The sequence below is a fragment of the Podarcis raffonei genome, chromosome 18 (assembly GCF_027172205.1).
Source record: "Podarcis raffonei isolate rPodRaf1 chromosome 18, rPodRaf1.pri, whole genome shotgun sequence".
In the NCBI taxonomy this organism is placed as follows: Eukaryota; Metazoa; Chordata; class Lepidosauria; order Squamata; family Lacertidae; genus Podarcis; species Podarcis raffonei.
Window position 1 is genome coordinate 10,127,816 of NC_070619.1, and position 15,546 is coordinate 10,143,361.

Below are 15,546 nucleotides of genomic sequence, written 5' to 3' on the forward strand. Positions count from 1 at the left end.
CTGTCCCGGGGCGATTTTAAAATGCTGGCGGGCGGCAGTGAAGCCTCCGCTGTCCCGGGGCGATTTTAAAATGCTGGGGGTCGGCAGCGAAGCCTCCGCTGTCCGGGGGTGATTTTAAAATGCTGGGGGTCGGCAGCGAAGGCTTCGCTGCCACCCGCCAGCATTTTAAGATTGCCCGGCACAGCGGAGAAGTCTCCAGGACCTCTTCTGAAGGCGGGCGGTGGGCGAAAGTCTTTGCTCCCGACCGCCAGCATTTTAAAAGAGGTCCCCGGAGATTGCAAAGCAAGCCCATAGGGAAATTCGTCTGGCGAAGCACCTCGAAAAACGGAAAACTCTTCTTGCGAGTTTTCCGTCTTGCGAGGCATTCGTCTTGCGAGGTACCACTGTAAATGCCTTTTTTAATGCCTGATTCTTCGCTGTATTTTCATATTCGGCTGGGACAACCCAGTCAAACGGGTGCGGTTCAAACATTAAATTATTATTCTTAAAATGTGTGGTGCCAATGGATTGCCCGTGAAATTGTTGTTGAGCTTTTTTGGGGGGCACCCCCTGCAGAATATACATTTGGGGGGCTTATTTTTCATTTTTTTTAAGCATTAAAAAATAATAATTCTTACCTTACGTCCTGAGTTTGCCCAGACATTTTTCCGATTGGCAAAAATCCGCCCGGAAGCCATTTTGTAAGGGCAGTTACCGGGGAAACCCAGATGTAAGGCAACCCTACCCTAGTCTAGAAATGGAGGTATACTTGTGGCCAAGGGATGGTAAAATCACGAGGTTCCAAAAATAACAGATTGGCAGATCAAATTACAGGAATTGGTGGAGACGGCTCAACTGACTAGTAAACTCAGAGGAAACTCAAAGCAAAAATTTGCGGGAAAATGGGATGGTTACAGAAGATATGTTCAAAAATACAACAATAGTTTTGACTCCGTGCTAGCATTCGAGGGATAAAGGAACTAAAAGGAGGTGGATAACAATTAAGGATTTATTATGTTTTCAGAATGTATTAGGAAAATTATATAGAAAGGTTTATTGTTTTGTGTACATTCAAATGTATGATAAAATATAGGCAAAGGGACTTGACAGGAAGTCAAAGTTGAAGAAAAGATTTTGGAAGATAAAAGGGGAAAAAATATTTACTTTCATTATTATCATTTTGTGTGGGTGTGTGGGTGTCTGCACATATGTGTGTTGTTGTATGCAATGTTTGGGAGGAAATAAGACGGTAAATAAAAACAAACTAAATATTGATGCATGTAACTTTTATTTCTTAATTACCATATTTTTCGCTCTATAAGACGCACCAGACCACAAGATGCACCTAGTTTTTGGAGGAGGAAAAGAAGAAAAAAAATATTCTGGATCTCAGAAGCCAGAACAGCAAGAGGGATCGCTGCGCAGCAAAAGCAGCAATCCCTCTTGCTGTTCTGGCTTCTGGGATCGCTGCGCAGCCTGCATTCGCTCCATAAGACGCACACACATTTCCCCTTACTTTTTAGGAGGGGAAAAGTGAGTCTTATAGAGCAAAAAATATGGTATATTTAGTGGTAGTATGGCTGTATTGTTTTTTGTAATATAAAATCATTCAATAAAAATTATTTTAAAAAGAAAGAAAAAGAAATGGAGGTTGTGGTTTTCAGACTGTCTCTGTGTCCTGTCCCCCTCGCCAGAAGTCCAAGGGAGCCCTGAAAACGACTACGATGCCCAAACTGACGCCTTTGCCTCCCAGACTGGCACAAATTATGGGTAAGGAGCTTGGCAGAGTCCTAGCGGCTCCAGAGTTGGCCGCACACATCCTGGCCCTGAGAGCGTTTTTCTTTTTTAAATATAATTTTTATTAACAGACCAATCAAATCACATTAATTCCAAATCACATTAGTTCCAAATTATACAGCCAGATTTTTAAAATTTTGTTGGGGGTGCCCATACTTCAAGCTTCGAAAGGGGTCCAAACATCACTCTTGCTGCTGCTTTAATTAAACAGTTCTATCCGGTTCTGTCCAGATAGTCTCTTTGTTATTTTCCTCATCTTCTTGTTGTTATCATATATTCCTTTCTTTGTGATCTCTGATAATCTTCACAAGCGGGTTGAAAACAAACATCTCCTGTGTGGGTTTTACACTCTCCAGGAGTCATATCACATAAAGGACAGGCGCCATTTCCACACCTCCGTAAAAAACATTCCCACAGTCTGTCCAATCTATATCTCAGGGGGCCCTGCCGGGTCAAGATCACATTCCGATAACCATACATTCACATTCCCTGAGAGCGTTTTTCGTCCTCTCCTGTTTCAGATACAGCCCCGATTCCAAAGTGGTTCGTTTCATAAAAGCCAAGAGCATCGGTCTCCGTCTGGCCGGCGGCAACGATGTCGGGATCTTCGTCGCCGGGGTGCAGGAAGGCAGCCCAGCCGAGAGCCAAGGGATCCAGGAAGGAGACCAGATCCTTCAGGTAAGTAGATCCCTCGCCTGATCTGCCTGATCTCCGCAAGATCTGTGATGTGATGGGGACGCAGGTGGCGCTGTGGTCTAAACCACTGAACCTCTTGAGCAGGTATGGGCAAACTCAGGCCTCCAGATGTTTTGAGACTACAATTTCAATAATAATAATAATAATAATAATAATAATAAATTTATTTATACCTCGCCCATCTGGCTGGGTTTCCCCAGCCACTCTGGGCGGCTTCCAACAGAATATTAAAATACAGTAATGCATCAAACATTAAAAGCTTCCCTAAACAGGGCTGCCTTCAGATGTCTTCTAAAAGTCTGGTAGTTGTTTTCCTCGTTGACATCTGACGGGAAGGCGTTCCACAGGGCGGGCGCCACCACCGAGAAGGCCCTCTGCCTGGTTCCCTGTAACCTCACTTCTCGCAGAGAGGGAACCGCCAGAAGGCCCTCGGGAGAGGGACCCCGGTGTCTGGGGTGGAGATGCTCCTTCAGGGATACTGGGCCGTTTAGGGCTTTCAAGGTCAGCACCAACAGTTTGAATTGTGCTCGGAAACGTACGTATCATCCCTGACCACTGGTCCTGTTAGCTAGGGATGATGGGAGTTGTAGTCCCAAAACACCTGGAGGGCCGAGTTTGCCTATGCCTGCTCTTGGGCTTGCCGATCAGAAGGTTGGTGGTTCGAATCCCCGCAATGACGGGGTGAGCTCCCGTTGCTCAGTCCCTGCTCCTGCCAACCTAGCAGTTCAAAAGCACGCCAGTGCAAGTAGATAAATAGGTACCACTCTGGTGGGAAGGTAAACGGCGTTTCCATGCGCTCTGGTCTCCATCACTGTGTCCCATTGCGCCAGAAGCGGTTTAGTCTCGCTGGCCACATGACCCAGAAAGCTGTCTGCGGACAAACGCCGGCTCCCTCGGCCTATAGAGCGAGATGAGCGCCGCAACCCCATAATCGCCTTTGACTGGGCTTAACCGTCCAGGGGTCCTTTACCTTTTTACTGTGCGCCGGAAAAATTGGAACACAGTGGGGGTTTTTTATTTAGCAAAACTGTATAGATGGCTGAATTTTGAAAAATAAACCTTTCTGTACATTCTCTGTTGAAGAACAGAATGGGCAATCTAAGAAACGTCTGAACATTTCAGTATAGTGTAGTATAGGACCAAAAGAATAGTTTTTTATTTGCAGAATATGGATAGGTAGCTTTGCAAATGGATCAGAAACGAAAAGGTCAGAAAAGAGGAAGGCTCGCTGGGGAGATGAGAGTTTGTTTGTCTCAAATGAGACCTCTCCTATGAGACCGCTCCTATGAGACAATGAGACCTCTCCTATGTTAAGGAACATAGGTAAGAGACTCCTTTATAGTAAGAGTCTCAAAGTCTCCTGACCCAGTAAAGTAGCTGGGTTCTGTGTTATAAATCCAGAACCGCTAGTTAGTTTCCCAATGTAAAAAACAAAATGTGGTGTGGCAGAAGCAGACTTTTATCCTGAAAGTGTGACGCAGAGAGAAAAAGGGCACCCCCAAAGGTCATCCAGCCCAAGCCCTTGCAATGCAGGGAAATTTTGCCTGTTGCAAGACTTGAAAGCACGAACCTGATTTTGAAGAGTCTCATACTCTACCAAAGGGACGCAGGTGGCGCTGTGGGTTAAACCACAGAGCCTAGGGCTTGCCGATCAGAAGGTCGGCGGTTTGAATCCCTGCGATGGGGTGAGTTCCCGTTGCTCGGTCCCTGCTCCTGCCCACCTAGCAGTTCGAAAGCACGTCAAAGTGCAAGTAGATAAATAGGTACCACTCCGGCGGGAAGGTAAACGGCGTTTCCGTGCGCTGCTCTGGTTCGCCAGAAGCGGCTTAGTCCTGCTGGCCACATGACCCGGAAGCTGTATGCCGGCTCCCTCGGCCAGTAAAGCGAGATGAGCGCCGCAACCCCAGAGTCGGCCACGACTGGACCTAACGGTCAGGGGTCCCTTTACCTTTACCTATGCTCTACTAAGAAGCACTGCTCAGAGCAGTTTGGAAGAGTGTTACAGTATTTCAGAGGTGAAAAGAAGTGTGCATTTAGACAGAGGTGCAGAACATTGTTCTCTTTGCTTCCTTACTCCTTGCTCCCCGGCTCCTGCCCACAGGTGAACGAGCAAGTTTTTCATAACCTCACCCGCGAAGAGGCCATTCAGTACCTCCTGGAGCTGTCGCCGGGCGAAGAGGTGGCGTTGCACGTTCAGAATAAGCAGGACAGTGAGTAACTCGCCATTGCCGTGTCCCCCCCAGCCCTCATTTGCCATTGCTTAACTAGGACTTGCCGATCAGAAGGTCGGCGGTTCGAATCCCCGCAATGACGGGGTGAGTTCCCGTTGCTCGGTCCCTGCTCCTGCCAACCTAGCAGTTCCAAAGCACGTCAAAGTGCAAGTAGATAAATAGGTACCGCTCCGGCGGGAAGGTAAACGGCGTTTCCGTGCGCTGCTCTGGTTCGCCAGAAGCGGCTTAGTCCTGCTGGCCACATGACCCGGAAGCTGTACGCCAGCTCCCTCAGCCAATAAAGCGAGAGTCAATAAACCCCAGAGTCGGCCACGGCTGGACCTAATGGTCAGGGGTCCCTTTATCTTTACCTTTAAAAATACCAGGCAAGCCCCACAAATAACCCAGAGATGCATTTGAAATAAAAGCACACGTTCTACTCATGTAAAAACACCAGGCAGGCCCCACAAATAACCCAGAGATGCATTGTAAATAAAAGCACACGTTCTACTCATGTAAAAATACCAGGCAAGCCCCACAAATAACCCAGAGATGCATTTGAAATAAAAGCACACATTCTACTCATGTAAAAACACCAGGCAGGCCCCACAAATAACCCAGAGATGCATTGTAAATAAAAGCACACGTTCTACTCATGTAAAAATACCAGGCAAGCCCCACAAATAACCCAGAGATGCATTTGAAATAAAAGCACACGTTCTACTCATGTAAAAACACACTGATTCCCGGACTGTCCGTGGGCCAGATGGAGAAGGCGATTTGGCCAGATCCAGCCCCCGGGCCTTAGTTTGCCTACCCATGCGTTATGGAGAGCAATGTCGCCTGCCTGGGGTTCAATGTAGTAGTAGTAGTAGTAGTAGTAATAATAATAATAATAATAATTTATTATTTGTCCCCCACCCATCTGGCTGGGTTTCCCCAGCCGCTCTGGGCGGCTTCCAACAAAGATTAAAAATACATCAAAATGTTCAAGCCTTTGTTTCTCTCTCTCTCTCCTCCTATCAGTCTACAGGAAGATGGTGAAGTCCAACGTGGGCGACTCCTTCTACATCCGCACCCATTTCGATTTTGAGAAGGACGCCCCCTCTGCTCTGAGCTTCACCCGTGGTGAGGTCTTCCACGTGGTGGACACCATGTACCGGGGGAAGGTCGGAAGCTGGCTAGCCATGCGGATGGGCAAAGATCTCCAGGAACTCGACAAGGGCATTATCCCAAACCGAAACAGGTATCCAGGCGGGAGATGGGCTGTCTCTGAGGGTCCCTATGTTGTTTGTTGTTGTTGTTTAGTCGTTTAGTCGTGTCCGACTCTTGGTGACCCCATGGACTAGAGCACGCCAGGCACTTCTGTCTTCCACTGCCTCCCACAGTTTGCTTATGTTGTTTAGTCGTGTCCAACTCTTCATGATCTGGCTTATATTACGAGGGGGTAGTCCCAGTCAGAGTAGACAACCCGGTATTAACCAGTATACAGTACTGACTGCACGGGATGCAGGTGGCGCTGTGGGTTAAACCACAGAGCCTAGGACTTGCCAATCAGAAGGTTGGCGGTTTGAATCCCCGCAATGACGGGGTGAGCTCCCGTTACTCGGTCCCTGCTCCTGCCAACCTAGCAGTTCCAAAGCACGTCAAAGTGCAAGTAGATAAATAGGTACCGCTCCGGTGGGAAGGCAAACGGCGTTTCTGTGCGCTGCTCTGGTTCGCCAGAAGCGGCTTAGTCATGCTGGCCACATGACCCGGAAGCTGTACACTGGCTCCCTCGGCCAATAAAGAGAGATGAGGGGTCCCTTTACCGACTGCACAATATTGCAATATTTCGTACAATATTAGTTAAGACTCGCACTGCAATTAGCAGAGACTGTATAGCTATTTGTATTGGCTGCACAGGGTGATATAATCCGATATTAGAAAGACTCAGAGTAGACCTATTGATAAATTCCAGTATTAGAAATACTCAAGAGTTAGACCAATTGGAATTAATGGAGACTCTAGCCCTTAAATTATATTGGCTGCATTTTTTGTTGTTGTTGTTTAGTCGTTTAGTTGTGTCCACCTCTTCGTGACCCCCTGGACCAGAGCACGCCAGGCCCTCCTGTCTTCCACTGCCTCCCGCAGTTTGGTCAGACTCATGCTGGCCGCTTTGAGAACACTGTCCCACCATCTCATCCTCTGTCGTCCCCTTCTCCTTGTGCCCTCCATCTTTCCCAACATCAGGGTCTTTTCCAGGGAGTCTTCTCTTCTCATGAGGTGGCCAAAGTCTTGGAGCCTCAGCTTCAGGATCTGTCCTTCCAGTGAGCACTCAGGGCTGATTTCCTTCAGAATGGAGAGGTTTGATCTTCTTGCAGTCCATGGGACTCTCAAGAGTCTCCTCCAGCACCACAATTCAAAAGCATCCATTCTTCGGCCATCAGCCTTCTTGATGGTCCAGCTCTCACTTCCATACATCACTACTGGGAAAACCATAGCTTTGACTATACGGACCTTTGTTGGCAAGGTGATGTCTCTGCTTTTTAAGATGCTGTCATTGCTTTTCTCCCAAGAAGCAGGCGTCTCTTAATTTTGTGGCTGCTGTCACCATCTGCAGTGATCATGGAGCCCAAGAAAGTAAAATCTCTCACTGCCTCCATTTCTTCCCCTTCTATTTGCCAGGAGGTGATGGGACCAGTGGCCATGATCTTCGTTTTTTTGTTGTTGAGCTTCAGACCATATTTTGCGCTCTCCTCTTTCACCCTCATTAAAAGGTTCTTCAATTCCTCATCACTTTCTGCCATCAAGGTTGTGTGATGGGTGTAATCCCATGGGATTACTGTGCTTAATTGGCCAGCAAACTCGCCTGACCTGAACCCCATGGAGAATCTATGGGGCATTGCCAAGAGAAATACCCTCCACCCAACCCATCCCGTGGTTGTCGTTTGCACCCCAGGGCGGAACAGATCGCCAGCTTGGAGTCCGTTCTCAAGGCCACGTCGGGAGTCTCTGCTTCGGGGCCGAGGGCCGAATTCTGGAAACTGCGGGGCCTGCGAGGAGCTAAGAGGAACCTGCGGAAGAGTCGCGAGGACCTGTCTGCCCTCACCAAGCAAGGGCACTACCCGCCGTACGAGAGGGTCGTTCTGAAGGAAGGTGAGGGCAACTTGCCTTGTTTTGGGGGACTTCGCGCGGTGGGCAGTGCCGGATTTACATATAAGCTAAACAAGCCATAGCTTAAAGGTAAAGGGTCCCCTGACAGTTAGGTCCAGTCGTGGCTGACTCTGGGGTTGCGGCGCTCATCTCACTTTACTGGCCAAGGGAGCCGGCGTACAGCTTCCAGGTCATGTGGCCAGCAGGACTAAGCCGCTTCTGGCAAACCAGAGCAGCGCACGGAAACACCGTTTACATTCCCGCTGGAGCGGTACCTATTTATCTACTTGCACTTTGACGTGCTTTCAAACTGCTAGGTTGGCAGGAGCAGGGACTGAGCAATGGGAGCTCACCCCGTGGTGGGGATTCAAACCACCGACCTTTTGATCGGCAAGCCCTTGGCTCTGTGGTTTAACCTACAGCGCCACCCGCATCCCAAAGCTATAGCTTAGGGCCTCACTATTTTATTTTATTTTTTCTGGCCCATGTAGGACCAGTCTGGATAGTTGGCCTTGGTGAAGATTTGACGTTTTCTCGCACCCCCCCCCAAGTTTTTGATTGGAGTTACTGCTGAAATGAGGCTGCATTTTAATGTTGTGTTTTAATCTTGTTTTTTACTTGTAATTTAATCAATTGTTTTTATACCTGGTGTTAGCCGGTCTTGGCTGGGGAGGGTGGGGTATAAATAAAATTCATTACTTCTTCTTCTACTTCATCTTATTATTATTATTATCATGTAACAAGGTCAATAATAGTATATTTGGGTATCTTCAGTGCTTTTTTTCTTGGGGGTACGCAGGGGTACACATACCCCTAAACATTCTGTGAATCTTTGTACTTTTGTCCATTTACTATACAGAAACGTAACTTTCGGGTTGCAAACGCGGCAAACCTGGAAGTGTATTCTTCCGGGTTTCGCCATGTGCACATGCGCAGAAGCTCTCTATCTCACCATGCATGTGCACAGAAGCGGTGCCTCTACTTTCGGATTTTTCAGGATACGTACGGACCCCTGGAATGAATTATATCTGTATCCAGACGGTCCACTGTAGTTATTTCCCCCGATTTGAACTATAAAACGTGGTTTTCTTGAGTCAAAATGAGAGTACCCCTAAACATTTTATTTTATTAGAAAAAAAAAACACTGGGTATGTTTATGCAATGTTATGCACGAGGCTTAACCACTGGCCTTTGAGAACCTGGCGCCTTCCAGATCTTTTTGGACTACAATTCCCATGCTGGCCAGCAGTTGATGATGGGAGTTGTAGTCCAAAGCATGCACATGGTCAGGGAAGTTTTTAATGTGTGACATTTTGATGTATTTTCAATATTTTGTTGGAAGCCGCCCAGAGTGGCTGGGGAAACCAAGCCAGATGGGCAGGTTACAAATAAATTATTGTTGTTGTTATTATTATTATTATTATTATTAGTAGTAGTAGTAGTAGTATATCTCCTCCGAGACGGAGGGGGATATAGATGTAATAAATAAGCAAGACCCCTCTGACTTTCTTCTTCCTCCTCCTCCCTGGCAGCAACCTTTAAGCGCCCGGTCGTGATCCTGGGACCCATCGCCGACATTGCCATGCAGAAACTCAGCACCGAATTGCCAGATCAGTTTGAGATTGCAGGTGAGCCTTCTTCCCCACAAACCGAGTCCGGCGCATAGCTGTCAAGCGTCCCTTATTTGGCGGGAAAGTCCCTTATCCCGCTGCTGTCCCTTATTGATGATGTCCCTTAAATTTCCCGGGTTTCAAAGGAAGCAGCTCCTCTCCCTCCCTCCCTGCCGGCCAGGGAGGAGGGAGGCTCCAACTGTGTTGCTTGGCTGCGTTGCTCACCCAATAAGGAGTCTGAGAACGACTGGGGGGTGGAGCTTGCATGCCTTGTGCTGATCAACTCGGCCGCGTTGCCTGGGGACTCGCCTTTGCTCAGCGCTTCCCAGCAGAGAGGGGACGGTGGTTTTCCTTGCTGCATCCCCTTTGCCGGGTTGCTGCGCTGTGGGAACCACCGCTTGAGGCTTCGTTTGGCTGCTGGCTGGGCTTTCTGCCTTTGGCTTGGAGGGGCTTAGAAGTTCAACATACCTGTGCCTGGAAAATCCCTTATTTTGGCTGCTGATCCCTTATTTTCGAGGCTGCTGGTCCCTTATTTTCAAATCTGTAAGTTGACAGCTATGGTCCGGTGGAGCTGGGAGGGCCAGGTCTTCATATGTAGTCCGACTCACTGTGCTTTGACCGACTCTTGCGCAGTCAAAGATGGAAAAACAATATCCATCTCTCTCTCTCTCTTTCTCTTTCCCTCCCCATTTTTAGAGAGCGTGGCGAGAGAAGGGAGCTCATCAAAGGTTATCAAGCTGGACTCCGTGTGGCATATTGCAAAACAGGTTAGAGCACTGAGGCGGGGGGAACGTCACGAAACTGGGGTCCAAGGGGATCGGAAGCAGATTCTCCCTCGCTCTGTAGCCCTTCCCTTCAAAATAAGATGCTAGTCCTCATGGTTCTGTGTTGCGTTCTGTTTATCTCCTTACCTCTGCCGGGAGGGCATTCCACGGGGCGGGCGCCACCACCGAGAAGGCCCTCTGCCTGGTTCCCTGTAACCTTGCTTCTCGCAGGGACGGAACCGCCAGAAGGCCCTCGGAGCTGGACCTCAGTGTCTGGGCAGAACGATGGGGGTGGAGACGCTCCTTCAGGTATACTGGGCAGTTTAGGGCTTTCAAGGTCGGCACCTTTGAATTGTGCTCGGAAACAGTGTAGGTCTTTCAGGACCGGTGTTATGTGGTCTCGGCGGCCGCTCCCAGTCCCCAGTCCAGCTGCCGCATTCTGGATTAGTTGTAGTTTCCGGGTCACCTTCAAAGGCAGCCCCACGCATTGCAAAGAGCGCATTGCAGTAGTCCAAGTGGGAGATAACCGGAGCATGTACCACTCTGGAGAGACAATGCACAGGCAGGCAGGGTCTCATCCTGTGTACCAGATGGAGGTGGGAAACAGCTGCCCTGGACACAGAACTGACCTGCGCCTCCATGGACAGCTGTGAGTCCAAAATGCCCGCCAGGCTGCACACCTGGTTTCAGATAGATAGCCGCCCTGGATGCACGATTGATGGCCTCATCTGTCGCTTTCCTGTCTCCCAGGATAAACACGCCCTTCTGGACATCACCCCGGCAGCTGTGGAGAGGCTCAACTACGTCCAGTACTTCCCCATCGTGGTCTTCTGCGAGCCGGACAGCCGCCAGGGCGTCAAAGCCATGCGCCAGTGGCTGGCCCCAGAATCCAAGAAAAGCTCGCGGCGCCTCTACGCCCAGGCTGGCAAGATGCGGAAGGACTGGAGCCACATCTTCACGGCCACCATCAGCTTGGCTGGCGGCTCCAACAGCTGGTACCAGAGCCTCAAGGACATCATCCGGGTGCAGCAAGCCCGACCCGTATGGACGACAGAGGAGCAGGTTGGTGCTGTCTGGGGTATCGGAACCTGGATCTCACGTCTTGCGCTGCGGTTGTGCCACGCTGGCGTTTTCTCTTTTTTAATGAAATATTTTTCATTTGATTTTTAAAAATGTCAGCTTCGTTCCGGAGCTGAGAGAGGCTGGGAATGAAAGCAGGCAAAGAGAGATAAGGAGACTGAAATGTGAGCTGGAATGTGAGAGGGAGGAGAGGCAGCCGAGTGGCATCGCTTCAGAGAACAGAGAGCAGGCAGCAGATAGCAAAGATCCACAAAATACCAATCTTAGCTCAGAGACGGAAGGGGAGAGGCCAGGAATTGTTGTTGTTGTTTAGTCGTGTCCGCCTCTTCGTGACCCCCTGGACCAGAGCACGCCAGGCCCTCCTGTCTTCCACTGCCTCCCAGTTTGGTCAAACTCATGTTGGCCGCTTTGAGAACACTGTCCCACCATCTCGTCCTCCGTCGTCCCCTTCTCCTTGTGCCCTCCATCTTTCCCAGCATCAGGGTCTTTTCCAGGGAGTCTTCTCTTCTCCTGAGGTGGCCAAAATCTTGGAGCCTCAGCTGCACGATCTGTCCTTCCTGTGAGCACTCAGGGCTGATTTCCTTCAGAATGGAGAGGTTGGATCTTCTTGCAGTCCATGGGACTCTCAAGAGTCTCCTCCAGCACCAGAATTCAAAAGCATCCATTCTTTGGCGATCAGCCTTCTTTATGGTCCAGCTCTCACTTCCATACATCACTGCTGGGAAAACCATAGCTTTGACTATACGGACCTTTGTTGGCAAGGTGATGCCTCTGCTTTTTAAGATGCTGTTTTGGTTTGTCATTGCTTTTCTCCCAAGAAGCAGGCGTCTTTTAATTTCATGACTGCTGTCACCATCTGCAGTGATCATGGAACCCAAGAAAGTAAAATCTCTCACTGCCTCCATTTCTTCCCCTTCTATTTGCCAGGCCAGGAATAGCTACCCCAAAAACTCGAAAAGGTCAGTGAGAGGAGAGGAAAAGAGTGGAATCGAAAGGGGTTTTTTTCCCTGTTGGAAGAAGGGGAAGGGGCAGAGTTTAGACTCAGGCAACTGCAAACTTGTAGTCAGACACTGAGGAGTGATTTATGTGTTTGAGCAATAAACCTGAGATAATTACTGCCAGTGTCTCGCTTCTGTGGGAGAGCCAAGCCGTTACAAAAATATAAACTTATAGCAAAATCAATTAAAAGTCCATATAAAGAGATTGTTCTGAATCTCAAGACTCTCCCCCCCTCCACGGGTCCTAATTTCAATATTTACAACAGCATATCAATCCGTTATCCACATTTTTTATCCGTCCAAATTGTCCATAGTCTTTGTTACCTTGCAAGGGAGATTCAAAATCCTGCTGGTGTTTTCATCTGCTTACAATGATCTCCTAAACAAATTATAATTCCCCCCCCCCATTCTTTTTAAAAGTTCTGGTCCTCTTGGTTCCTGAGCTTTCCATTTAATTTTGCGGCTGTTGTCTTTTCTCGTCCTTTCGAATCTCGGTACCTATAATTCCTAATTAAAAAAGCCCTTGTTTTTTTTAAACAAAAGTTATTTTAAACACTCCCCTCCCCCATTATATGTCATCTCCCAGAATGTTTTTTATTACCTCACACGTCCACCACACATGATAAAAGGTACCTTCTTTTTACCTTTCCGGCAGGTATTTCTGCTGGTTCTATACATTTTTGCTAACTTCCTAGGAATCAAACACCACCGGTACATCGTTTTCATATACAGTCGTACCTCAGAAGTCAAACAGAATCCGTTCCGGAAGTCCGTTCGACTTCCAAAACATTAGAAAACCAAAGCGTGGCTTCCGATTGGCTGCAGGAAGCTCCTGCAGCCAATCAGAAGCTGCGGAAGCCCCGTCGGATGTTTGAAAAACGGAACAGTCGCTTCTGGTTTTCGATTGTTTGGGAGCCAAGGTACGGCTATAATTTCCTTTCAGCACACAACATGCTGCACGCTAGCATTTTCAAAGAACGGTTGGCTTCCGATTAATAACCATCATACCAATTAATAATATTCATTTATTTTTAGCATTGTGCATCATTCAAGAATGGGCTTCCAATTATTTGCATTTTTTGAGCTGTTTTTTGCCATCTGGTGTCTCTCTGTAATAATGTTTTCTTACTCTCTCTTTTTCATTGGACCGATCTTGGGGTTGTGTTTTTAAAAAAGAACCAGGAAGTTTGCAACCCTCTCCAGGAAACCTTTTAAGCTTACGGGCAATAACTTCCATCTAGCATGAACACATGCAGAAAACTTCCTGATTTCTTAGATATTTCTCTTCTCTGCCCTCAATCATCTTACAGGTGAAACTGGTTTTGATTGGGTTTTTAACAAAACGTTATAATTGTTTTTATCGCTGATGTTTCTCGTTGTGAAATTGCTTCGAGGTATTTTACAAGAAGCACATTTCAAACGGAACAAAATCAGTAAGTGCCTGTTTGCTGATCTGCAACAACTTATACCCAAGTTGTCATGCATTTTAATAGGTAAATTCTCCTTGTAATGTATATTTTGAACAGCTGATTTTATTGATGTTTTGAATTTATTATTTTTTAGGTCCGCTTGGTTTTTAACTTCTGGCTTTTAACTGATAATTTTAATGTATCTTCTGTGCAATTTGGACGGCTGCCCAGTCGCTCTGGATTTGAACACCTTTTAGAATATCGTCACCAAACTTTGCATGACAGCTCCTGAGATCAGGAGCTGATTTCATCTATATTTGGATGCCTGGTTTTATCCTGATTTTGCACAATCATTCCTGAGACCAGGGAACTGGTTTTTCTCTATATTTGGATAAAACGGGGGGTTATTTTGAATCAAGATGGTGAACTGAACCTTTCGAAACCGCCCTGATTTTTGTTGGAGAAAAGCAAATACATTTCCTTCTTCTGAGCTTCTAGTTAATGCATGAGTTGCTTTAAACTACATGAGGGCGATCTAAACATCACCGGTTCTGAGTCATATTCTTGTTCTCTCCCAACGTGTTGAGACAAGATCTTTGCCTCTTTCATCTTTACTCATCCCATAAATAGTTGCTTCATGAATAAAGCCTCTGAACTCCAGAAACTGTAAGTGATCAAATAAATCTTATTGACCCAAGCAGCAAGCACTTCTAACAGGTTATGGGCCCAGGCGTTTGTTTGGAACCCCAAACGGATTTTCCCAAAGTTTCCTTTCCAAAAGCCTTCCCATTCCAGCGAGAAAGCCAGCGAGAAGGGGAGTGGATTTCAAGAGAAGTGAAGAGTAAGGCTGGGTGGACTGGACTAGGAAGAAAGAGCCGGTTGCAAGGAATCTGCAAAAGCAAAAATCCTAGGTGTGCCTCTCCCCAAAGGGTATTTGAAAGCAGAAGGGGAAATTTTGCATTGCTGAGAACTGGAACTTGCAGAGATATGAACAATGGCTGTAATTTAGGCAAGAGCAGTAATCCTCAAGTTGAAGGAGCAGATTTTTCAACGATGGATGTTCAAGATAGAGAATCTCCTAGCCAACTGCTGATTTTGCGCAGTCGGATAACGAAGGGCAGGGAAGCAAAAGTCATTGTCTTTCGCTGGAAGATTCACTGATAATACACACCAGAGGATTGGGGAAACCGTATTCAATTAGGCTGAAACAGGATGGAGACTTGCAAACTCGCCTGAGTGCCGCCCTAGAAATTCTTCGGCGACTGAGAAAAGTCGGCGGTGATCTTGAGGACAACCGTGCGGCGGTTTCCGTGTTATGCTGTTTACGCCAATCCTTTGCTCCACTGATAAAATGTCCTGGAGACCCAACCAGAAGCAGATTTGAGTCTTTTCCAAACAGGTTGAAGAGCGTCACAGGATTAAGAGAGTTACTGGGGAGGAACGCAGAACAGACGCTTGTCCAGGAAAGAGCAAAGAACGTCTTTTCGTCATGGGGAAATGGGACATCTAAGGGAATATTAGCAGTCTGGGGTGCAAGCTTGAAAGCTACCTGGTATGTTGATTCTGGTGCGAGCAATCATAGGACAAGTTGGGTGAAAGATTTCTGCAGGTGGAGAGGTGGGCTGGATGAGCCCCTGTGGTCCCTTCCAACTTGACAGTTCTATGATTCTAGAAGTGACACATCTTCGTTGCACCGCTTGATCCAAACTACAAAGACCGGATTTACTTTGCCGATGGGAACAGTAACTTTCCTATATATAATATATACAGTGGTACCTCGGGTTAAGTACTTAATTCGTTCTGGAGGTCTGTACTTAACCCGAAACTGTTCTTAACCTGAAGCACCACTTTAGCTAATGGGGCCTCCT

At 47.5% G+C, this 15,546-nt stretch overlaps 1 protein-coding gene across 6 annotated transcripts in view; it reads left to right on the forward strand.

The window, feature by feature from the left end:
- TJP3 (tight junction protein 3) overlaps window positions 1-15,546 on the forward strand; it is a 57,630-nt gene that overhangs the window by 30,630 nt on the left and 11,454 nt on the right. For 5 of the 6 annotated variants that reach the window (XM_053372297.1, XM_053372293.1, XM_053372292.1 and 2 more), the window contains 8 exons: window positions 1,674-1,749; window positions 2,298-2,454; window positions 4,574-4,682; window positions 5,709-5,928; window positions 7,624-7,820; window positions 9,350-9,445; window positions 10,124-10,194; window positions 10,942-11,253. In XM_053372297.1, coding sequence (XP_053228272.1) covers window positions 1,674-1,749; window positions 2,298-2,454; window positions 4,574-4,682; window positions 5,709-5,928; window positions 7,624-7,820; window positions 9,350-9,445; window positions 10,124-10,194; window positions 10,942-11,253 — 1,238 coding nt within the window. Of the gene's footprint in view, window positions 1-1,673; window positions 1,750-2,297; window positions 2,455-4,573; window positions 4,683-5,708; window positions 5,929-7,623; window positions 7,821-9,349; window positions 9,446-10,123; window positions 10,195-10,941; window positions 11,254-13,832; window positions 15,065-15,546 lie in introns of those variants that run through there. The other variant, XM_053372296.1, reaches the window with a different exon arrangement.